Source organism: Pelodiscus sinensis, chromosome 4 (genome assembly GCF_052426305.1).
Source record: "Pelodiscus sinensis isolate ZL-2025 chromosome 4, ASM5242630v1, whole genome shotgun sequence".
NCBI lineage: Eukaryota > Metazoa > Chordata > Testudines > Trionychidae > Pelodiscus > Pelodiscus sinensis.
This window is the reverse complement of record NC_143055.1, coordinates 4,893,183-4,903,514: the sequence shown is the minus strand read 5'-3', so window position 1 is coordinate 4,903,514 and position 10,332 is coordinate 4,893,183. Positions and strand designations below refer to the sequence as shown.

Genomic DNA, 10,332 nt, shown 5'->3' with positions numbered 1-10,332 from the left:
TGGCAAGCTGGAGGACTTCTTACGCCGACTCCTGGTAACCCTCATTTCACAAAGAGTAAGGGAAGTCAAAGGAAGATTGTTCTTCATAGAATCATAGACTTCCTGCTGTGTAAAAGCCAAATTAAGCTATTTTGACTTCAGCTACACCATTGACGTAGCTGAAGTTGTGTAGCTTAATTGGACTGTAGCCCTGCTGTGTAGACATACCCTGTCTCTAAGGGTACGTCTAAACTACATGCCTCTGTCGACGGAGGCATGTAGATTAGACAGATCGGCAGAGGGAAATGAAGCTGCGATTAAAATAATCGCGGCTTCATTTAAATTTAAATGGCTGCCCCGCTCTGCCGATCAGCTGTTTGTCGGCAGATCGGGGCAGTCTGGACGCGCCGCGTCGACAAAGAAGCCTTTCTTGATCGGCACAGGTATGCCTCGTGAAACCAGGTTTACCTGTGCCGATCAAGAAAGGCTTCTTTGTCGACGCGGCGCGTCCAGACTGCCCCGATCTGCCGACAAACAGCTGATCGGCAGAGCGGGGCAGCCATTTAAATTTAAAGGAAGCCGCGATTATTTTAATCGCGGCTTCATTTCCCTCTGCCGATCTGTCTAATCTGCATGCCTCCGTCGACGGAGGCATGTAGTCTAGACACACCCCAAGGCGCTACAGGACTCCTTGTTGTTTTTGCAGATATTAGCTAACACGATTACCCTGTGGAGACATCAAAATAGCCACGCATTTTAGAAGCAATATAAACTCCCCATGGTTCAGAGTATGAACAAACCTCTATCGGAGGACAATGAAAAATATCCCCACAGGCCGATTATTCCGCAACTGTGGGGCACTTATGCCTATCTCTAAAGCATCTGGTTCTAGCATGGGCAGCAGTTCCTAATGCCCATGAAAAATAAGGACCTACAAACCTGGGTACAGGTTAACGAACTTGGTCACAGATAACAGTGAATCAGCATTTCCCTGCTCATCCAGTTCTACCAGGAATGATTTCAGTGCCAGTGATTTTAAAACACTCTGGAGAAGGGTCTGTGGTCGGATGGGAAAAGTGGATATCTTGATCTGACCAGCATCTGTGAATTCTTGCGACCTGTAGGCAGCACCACTGGATTCCTCCCACCTCCGCCCTTCACCCTGCCAAGGGAATGAGATATACTTTGAGCCCATGTTGCTTTTATTACCATACAGTCACGCACGCTACAGCTGTTCACTACCTACGACAGGCCACGCAGGCACACGCACAAAATTAAAAAGAATAAATTAAAATAAACATGTGTAAAAAAAAAAAAAGAAAAGAAAATTGTGTACATGGAGTTTCTTGGTTGACTTTTTTATTTGATCGTGTGGCTGACCGACAGCGTCAGGCTGGGAGGAATGGCAGCTCGGCTCAGTTCCCAGAAGCGCGTGACCGGCGTTTCCTCTGCTCTCCAGGCGTTTTCCTTTCCAAAACGCCTGTGAAGGCCGGCCAGGGCGCAGAACTCGGTGCTGAGGGAGGAGTTGGCCCGTAGGCCTCTCGTTCGGCCTACGTGCCACGGAGGAGGCTCAGCTGGTGGTGATTGCTTTGCCTTTGTGAAATCTCTACAGTTTTTCTTTTCTTTGCCCCGTATTTTCCCCTCTTCCCCCATGTTCCTCTCATTGGTTTATTTGCCAGCAGCCGGCCTCCTTTTCTAGTCATTGGAAGTAACATCAATGTCTTCCCCATTGGACTGCTTGGTGGCAATCCGCCATCTATTGATGTGATGCGAACCTTTCTTCTTCTGGTCTGACTCCGGGCCTTCCTCCTCCAGCTTCTGCCTCTTGTATTTCGTCCTTCTGTTTTGGAACCACACTTTCACCTGGGCGAGACAGAAAGAGGAGGGGGAGTCATGGGGAGGCTAACGCTCTGGGCGAGTATTTCGACGCGGCGCAAGCCTTGCGTCCAGAGGGTCCCTCGAGCTTTTCTTGTTTGGGGAGAAACCTTCTGCTTTCCCTACACCCCCACCCACCAGGATTGCCAGCTAGTTAAGGCTTGGTCTTCCCGAACATGCTTTATGGTGAGTGTATTGCTTGCAGGATGTGTGTATTAGAGGGCAGCGTTGTGATGGGAGCCGACAGGGATTGTGGTGTTGTGCAGCGCGATGCTTCCGATGTGCGTAGTAAGGGACTGACTGGTATGGAGATGTCGGGCGGTGGTTTTCAGTCTAGGGGTCGCGACCCAGCACTGGTTGCACAATATCAAGCACCGGGTCTCCTTGCTGTAGGGAGAACTGGGGGCTAGTAGGGGTGCTAAGGCGGCTTCCTACCTGGCCTGGCCCTGCAGAGCTCGCGGCATCCCGGAAGCGGCTTGCAGCAGGTCTGGCTCCTCGGTGGAGGGACCACGGGGCTCCATGCGCTGCTCCCGCCCTGAGCATTGGCTCCACACTCCCATTGGCCAATTCCCAGCCAATGGGAGCTGGGGGGTGGGGTCTGTGCCTGCAGGTGAGCGCCGCGGGCATCGCTGCTTGTGGACCTCCGCCTAGGAGCCAGAGCTGCTGCCGGCCGCTTCCCTGGGGGGGCAGGCTGGTCTGCGGTGCCGGGAGAGGCAGGAAACTGCTTTAGCCCCTCCCGCGCCGCTGCCCGGGAGCCGCTGGAGGACAGCCCGTTCTCAGCCATAAGCTCCAACCCCCTGTCCCCACCCTGAGTCCCCCCAACCCGTAGACCCCTCCTGCATCCAGACCCCTCGCTCCTGGCTTCTCCCCCCGCCCCCGCCGCGAGCCGGCCCTCTAGTCAAAAGACCTCCACCCCTCTCACCCCCACCGGGCGCGTCCCTGGGCTAGCCACACCTCTGTAAGAGTGACCGCGCACTGCGGTACAACAAAGCTGTAGCCTGGAAAACATCTGGGGGTGGGGGGGAGCTCACCGGGAGGGGTGTGGGGGGGCCACCTCCCACCCTCGCCTGTACGTTTCCAAGTGGGTTCGCTACCTTGCGAGAATGAATTGTGAGAGGTGAAAAACGCCCAGGGCGGAGCCACGCTCAGGTGAGATGACAGACTCCCCCGACCCCTGGGGGGGGGGGGCTGCGTCATGCTCCCGGAAGGGGCGGGGCCAGAGCAGCTGGCCTCGGTGCCACCCAGGCCACACCTCCCCAGGGCCAGCCGGAGCATGCCAGCTGGGGCTCTGCAGCGCGCTGTGCTGGGCTCTGGTGGCAGTTTAAAGGGCCCAGGGCACTGAATTGCCAGGCCCTGGGGCAGTTGTCCGCTTTGCCCCCCCCCCATCCCCATTAGGCCTGGCTACACTAGGAACTGCCATTGGCACAGCCACATTGCCCGGGGGAGAGGGGTTGGAAAATCCACCCCCTTACGTGACGTAGGCAGACAGGCTACTGGGCTAGATGGACCTTTGGTCTGACCCCGTACGGCCGTTCTTATGACGTAGTTACGCCAACCTAACCCCAGTGTAGCCAGCACGATGTCGACAGGAGCATTTTTCCAGTGACCACCCTGGCGAGGAGGTTACCTGGAGAACCCCGCCTAGCACCGGAGGTCGGTCTACACCGGAGCCTTCCAAGTGTAGACAGAGCTTCAGGGTGTGGACCCCTAGGAAGGGCTGTGCAGCCTTCGATGGGTCACAGCCTAGAGCCACTGGCTTTAGGAGCGACTGAGCCCGCCCCCGTGCTCTCGCCCGAACCTCCTCCCAAACGAGAGGTGTTGGTGCAGCTGCACCCCCTGGCTTGAAGTGGTTTCCATCAGACACAGGGTTTACAGCTGGGCTCTGTCATGCCCTCGCCCTCCTCCCTCGTACCAATTGTTCTGGCCCCCCTGCTCCCAAAAATCTTTTTTCAAGGCTCAAAAAAAAAAAAAAGGGCCTGATTTTTCATTTCATTTGTGCTCTGCCCAGTGGCCACCTGGAGTAGCATGAGACGGGCTCAAACACCAGGAGGAAGAGACGAGTCCCGGGGTATTTCTGGCCTGGGTGATGACACCAGAAAGTGCCGTCCCCGAAACCTGCTGGCTCTCCAGCGCTGCTACTCAGACCCACGTGACAGGGCGTCTGCCCCGCACTGGCCCTTTAAAGGTTAAAACCCCGCCCTAGGAGAGGGGTGGAGCTAGGGAGCCAGTGTGAGCCAATTAGGGCCCAGCTGAGCGCTGTATAAATAGAGGCGCCTGGAGCGGGTGGAGACAGACTCGATCGTGCTCTGTCTGAGGAACAGGAGGCTTCCTGAGACGGGGAGAGCTGGGGAGCTCTGGTCAGGCAAACTCCCAGGCTGAAGGCCGGAAGCAAAGCCTGAGTGTACTAGGGCTGCAGAAGGCAGCAGGTCCACACCCCCTTGCAAACCCTGTGTTTAGGGCTACCGCATGGTTTAAAAAAAATACCGGACACACTCGATCTCAGATGGGGGGCTGGCCGGGACCAGCCGGCGGGAAGCGGCGCTGACCAGGCAGGAGCGGGGGGGTGACCGGCCAGCGGGGAGTGGGGCTGGCTCGAGGTGCACACAGATCCCGGGGTGCTGCCTGTCCCGCGCTCAGTCCTGACAGGGCTCACGGGCGAGTCCGGCCCCGGGGATATGCATCCCGCCCCACTCCCACACTCCGTAGTTACATACTGTCTGGCGTACCTAGACCTCCCCCACTGCAACTTGAGACCATTGCTCCTTGTTCCGCCACCTGTCACCACTGAGAACAGCCTCTCTCCAGCCTCTTTGGAACCCCCCTTCAGGGAGTTGCAGGCTGCTCTCAGATCCCCCCTCACTCTTGTCTTCTGCAGACTGAACAAACCCAAATCCCTCAGCCTCTCCTCATAGGTCATGCGCTCCAGCCCCCAAATCATTTTTGTTGTCCTCCACTGGCCTTTCTCCAAGGCGTCCACACCTGTAATTGGTCGCATCGCCTCGCGTCTCTGCTGAGGAAGTACAACCCTTCAACTGGGGCTCAGCAGGCCTGAGGTCAAGTCCCAGTTCTACCCTGGGCTTCCTAGGTGGCCTCAGGCAAGTCACACCCGTGCCTCAGTTTCCCCATGTGTACAATGGGGATGATGCTCCTTTTTTCTACCAGGTGAGGCAGACATTTATCCGCCGTCCTGATTTTCCCCAGCTCCCGGTCCAGCTAGTCTTGGAGAGGGGCCAGGTCCTCCCGCGATGAGCCTCATTAGCGGTACCATTTGTAACGTACCCCAGATGTGAACGACAAAGCCCAGTAGCCTCCTAGGGCAGGATTCAAACCAGCAACTGCAGGGTGAAAGGGCCTGTGCAGCCCTGTGACAGAGCTACCAAGAGGTGCCCGACGGATGGCGGTGCAGGGCACAGGTCCGCGCTCCCTCCACGGCTCCACGGAGCAGCTCTGCTAAGCTTCTCCCTTGTCTACACCTTTCTGCGGCTCCCTCCCGCTTCTCTCTATTCACTGGTCTCTTGCGCCTGACTCCGCAGTTGTCTTGGCGTCTGCCCAAGCAATCCCTGGCCCCGCGTTGCACCCCGGATGCTGGGGACAAGAACAGTGCATCGTGCCCGGAGTGTTTGCTTAGAACCCAGCAGGGCAGCTGGTGCAAAGAGCGTGAGGTGTCGGGTGCTTGGAACAGACACTCCCCGCACATCACACGTAATCCTAATGCTCATTCAATTCGTGGCCAAACGGGCAGAACGAAACCCTGGTCCTCCCTGCTCACAGGGAAGCGAATGGCAAAGCTCCACGGATTTCCACTGGGTCTTTGAGTGTGGCCCATCTAGGAGAGGAGGGATGAGCCGACAGCTCTGCCCGGGAGATGGGAGACCTGACTTTCGTTTTCTGCATGTCCTCGACCGCCCACGTGGCTGGATCACTGGGTCTCTCTGGCCCAGGTTCTCAAAGGTATTTAGACACCTAACGCCCATTGAATCAATGACGTTATTACACCATGAAGCATTGCGGCGCCTAAACCCCTTTGTCGAGCTAACCATGCATGCCTCAGTTTCCCTACCCGTGCAATGGGGATAACTGTGGTGCCCTATGAGTTCCCACATTGGTAGAGGCAATCCACAACTGATCTTAATCCGTCCGAGGAGGCTGTGTGGGTGGATGTGCCTAGAGGAAGGAGGGGAGAGGCATAAACAGGGGCCGGACCAGGGTGTGCTGAGGACCTGAGATGGGGGGAGGCGTATTTGGAGGGCTTGATGCTTGGGGAGGATGAGGTGTGAGTTTAGGTGGGTGGGAATGTCGCTTTCACTGGTGACGTCCTGGGTTTGTAGTGAAATAATTTCACAACCGTCATTGACAGTTACCGTTTTTTGGGGGGGATGTCCTGCTTTTCTTGGCCAGGGGGTGGGAGAGAGACATTTAGTGCGGCTGCTCGTCAGCCGTTGAGACAGACCGAGAGAGGCGAGAAAGCTGGACAGGCAAAGACATCTCAGAAGAGGGAGGAGAGAGAAACAGAGGCCCTGATAACTCAGGGCAAGCAGCCACGTTTGACAACTGTGCTTAGCATGAGCTTCCATTCCAAAGTGTGACTCTGTACAGCGTGCGTCCAGATCTCGTTTGCTCCATCTGTAAGTGCAAAGATGAGCTTTTATCAACAGCCAGGGCCATACACTTAGCCTGGCAACTGGAGTCCCTTCCAACTCATACCCACCGCCAGCGATTATCTTAAGAGCGCCGTGTGCGCTGAACCCCCATCATCCAAAATCCAAACCTCTCCCTTGTCCCCTCTGTCTCGAGTGGAGGGATGAGGAAGGGATGCAGCTAACACAGCAGTTCGGATAACAAAGCAGAGACCCCCAGCCAGTCCTGTGAGGAGGAGGGGGAGACAGAACATGAGGAAGGCTGCTATTTTATACTGAATTAGGACAGAGTCTATTGGCACTGATCAAGGTCAGAGCCCCATTGTGCTGGGATCTGCACAGACACACAGAAAGGGCAGGTCTGCCCTTGCGGAGAAAGTCAACCTAAGATACACAACTCCAGCTATGAGAATAGCATAGCTGGAGTCGACATACCTTAGGTCGAATTTCCAGTGTCCCCACAGCGGGAGGTCGATGAAAAACTCTCCCGTTGACTTCCCTTACTCCTTGTGAGCCGGTGGAGTAGCGGAATCGAAGGGGGTGCCCTCAGCGGTTGATTGAGAGGGTCCTTACTAGACCCACTAAATCAAACTCTGGGAGATTGATCTCCACAGCGTGGATCTCCCTGTAAGTGAAGACAAGCCCTGAGAGACAATCACAGACCGCAGAGTGGTATCTGTGCTAGACTGTAACTTTAAAAACAACGAGTTGTCCTGCAGCACTTTAGAGACTAACAAATATATCTAGTAGCATGAGCTTTCATGGGCAAATGCCACTTCCTCAGATGACCTTGAGTGGAGAAAAAAAGAGGGGACCCTCACAATGTTTCTGTTTTAAACTATGCAGGGTCCCCTTTCCCCTTCCCCCTCCGAGAACGGGGCAATTTCTTGAGTATATGTGATCTGCTAGTTTATTATTCGGTTTGGGGACTAAGCTGAATAATTAAAACAAACAAATAAACTGGGTCAGTTTGAACAGAAATTGATTTTTTTTCTCAGCAAAATGAAAAGAAATTGTTTCAGGTTGAAACGAACTGTTTTTGTTCCACTTTAAACCATTTTTGCAGGTTTGTTTGTTTGTTTCAGTTGGTCTTCAAGCGTTTTTCACCAATTTTTTGCTTTGCCTGTTTTTCTAAGTTGCTAAACTGCTGAGGCCGTTTCAAAAGGAGAACCTGAAACGATTCGTTTCAAAATGGCTGGAATGAAACGGTGCAAAGCGAAAAGTCAAACCCACCTGTTGCAAAATGGTTGAGGCAAAACATCTGGAATGGTTTTTTGTGTGTGGCGTGAGGGTCTGGGCTAGTCCCTGAATTTCACCTGAATTCACAAATAGTTTCAGTGCCCTCTCAAATGCATGTTTTCATTGAATTTACTATTTGCCCCAAAAGGTCCTGATCCGGCCCCAAACACTGCAGTGTCTGAGCACCTCAGTAGACACCCTCCCCTCCCTCTTGTGAGGCAGGGGAATCCTCTTATCTGAGTTCCACAGGTGGGGAGAGGGACACAAGGTTACCCAGGGAGAGGCGGAGCCCGGAACTGACAAGGGGTCTCCCAAGCAGTATTCCCTGTAAGCTGAGCACTTGGGTGGCCCCCAGGAGAGATCCAGGTGTGGCCCAGCTGATTAGCAGAGCACCCACAGCCACCTAGTGCTGGCAGCATGTGTTCCTATTGGTGGTGCGCCTCTGCGCTTGCCTTGGTGCATATAACAAAATTAATTCTGCACATGGATTGGGGAAAAATTAGAGGGAACGCTGCTCCCCAGCCTCAGCTTAGCAGCTGGAACCAGGATGGTCCCACAGCCACCTAGAGCCGGCAGCATGTGTTCCTATTGGTGGTGCGCCTCTGCGCTTGCCTTGGTGCATATAACAAAATTGATTCTGCACATGGATGGGGGAAAAATTAAAGGGAACACTGCTCCCCAACCCCAGCTTAGCAGCTGGAACCAGGATGGTCCCACAGCCACCTAAAGCCGGCAGCATGTGTTCCTATTGGTGGTGCACCTCTGCGCTTGCCTTGGTGCATACAACAAAATTGATTCTGCACATGGATGGGGGAAAAATTAAAGGGAACGCTGCTCCCCAGCCCTAGCTTAGCAGCTGGAACCAGGATGGTCCTTCCTCCTTGCACGGAGAACTTGGCTCACCAGTTCATGGATAGTTCTCTAGCTCAGGGGTGGCCAAACTTATTGACTGTGAGCATCAGAGCTTCGTACGACAATCTTTAGAAGTTCAAGAGCCAGGATGTGCCTGCCAGGGCTTGGGGCTTGAAACCCCCCCCCCCCCCCAACAACCTCCCGCAGATTTTTGCCAAGGTTTGCTGACCCTATCTCTGGCAAAGTCTCTAACTCCACCACCCACCACAGGGCAGAAGCCCTGAGCTCCGCCCTCTGCCCCCCGTCTGACAGGCAGAAAAGGGGGGGAGGGACATGGCTGGCTCCATGCACCTCACGTTACCAGTGAGAGAGCCGAATGCATCTCACGAGCCTCAGAATGGCCACCCTGCTCTAGTTTCCAGCTGCCTGCTCCCTCTCCCGCAGCAGGGCCGACGCTGCAGAGAGGCAGAAGCAGGAAGGATTTAGTTGCGCTGCGAAGGTCGGCCGATCGGACGCTGACAGCGTGCGGGGAAAAGTGCCTTGGTGTAGCCAGGTGCTGCTTTTAACTTGCCGTACAAGTTAAGCGCCACTGTAAAAATCCAAGCATCCTAGAACTGGAAGCGACCTCGAGAGGTCATCAAGTCCAGTCCCCTGCCCTCTCGGCTGGACCAAGCACTGTCTAGTCCGGTGTTTCTCTTTTTTTTTTTTTTTACAAAGTACCCCTTTAAAACAAATTCTAAGGACCCCCAGTACCTAGTTTTCAGACACACACAACATTTTTTTCTACCATTGCAACACATTTGTTTAAACAACTTCATTGTAGCCGGGCGGGCGATGACATTTTTGGGTGTAAAAAGGACAAAAATAATAAAGTGCTGTAAAACTTCAAACAAACACTCCGTTTTCTCCACATTTCAGTTTTGTTGACGTTCCCCCCCCAGACTTCGCTCAGGGTTGAGAAACCTGATCTAGACCATCCCTGACAGGTGTCTGTCCAACCTGCTCTGAAATATCTCCAGCGATGGAGATTCCACAACCTCCCTAGGCAATTTATTCCAGTGTGTAACCACCCTGACAGGAAGTTTTTCCTCCGGTGCAACCTAAACTTCCCTTGCTGCAGTTTAAGCCCATTGCTTCTTGTCCTGTCCTCAGAGGCCAAGGAAAACAATATTCCCCTCCTTTTAGGTACTTGAAAACGGCTATCATGTCCCCTCTCAGTCTTCCAATAGAGCCGTGGAATCTTACCAGGGCTCAATGTGTCAGTGGGGACGACCTGAAGAGATGCTAGGCCTCGTTCCTGGTCTTGGACACACAGGCCTCCTGCCATCCCCATCACGCTGAGTGTACAGAGGGACCCAGTGTCCGGCTTTCTGAGGACAGGACAAGGAGTAATGGGCTTAAAGTGCAGCAGGGGAGGTTTAGATTGGACATTAGGAAAAAATTCCTAACTGTCAGGGTGGTCAAATATTGGAATAAATTGCCAAGGGAGGTGGTGGAATCTCCCTCTCTGGAGATATTTAAGAACAGGTTAGATAGACATCTGTCAGGGATGGTGTAGGTGGAGCTTGGTCCTGCCTTGAGGGCGGGGGGCTGGACTCGATGACCTCTTGAGGTCCCTTCCAGTCCTATGATTCTATGATTCTATGATTCATCCGATGCCTTTCCCTGGCCAGGCTCAGCAATGACCCGCTAGCCTGGCCTACCCTAGGACATGGAACAGCGGCTGGCCCCGTGGATTAGAACTGACGGC

General features: G+C 54.2%; 1 protein-coding gene across 1 annotated transcript in view; it reads right to left on the bottom strand.

Moving 5' to 3' along the window:
- Positions 1–1,321: 1,321 nt before the first annotated feature.
- EMX1 (empty spiracles homeobox 1) overlaps positions 1,322–10,332 on the bottom strand; it is a 30,087-nt gene continuing 21,076 nt past the window's right edge. Inside the window, exon 3 of the mRNA XM_075931043.2 lies at positions 1,322–1,842. Coding sequence (XP_075787158.1) covers positions 1,675–1,842 — 168 coding nt within the window. The 3' untranslated portion in view covers positions 1,322–1,674. The remainder of the gene's footprint in view (positions 1,843–10,332) is intronic.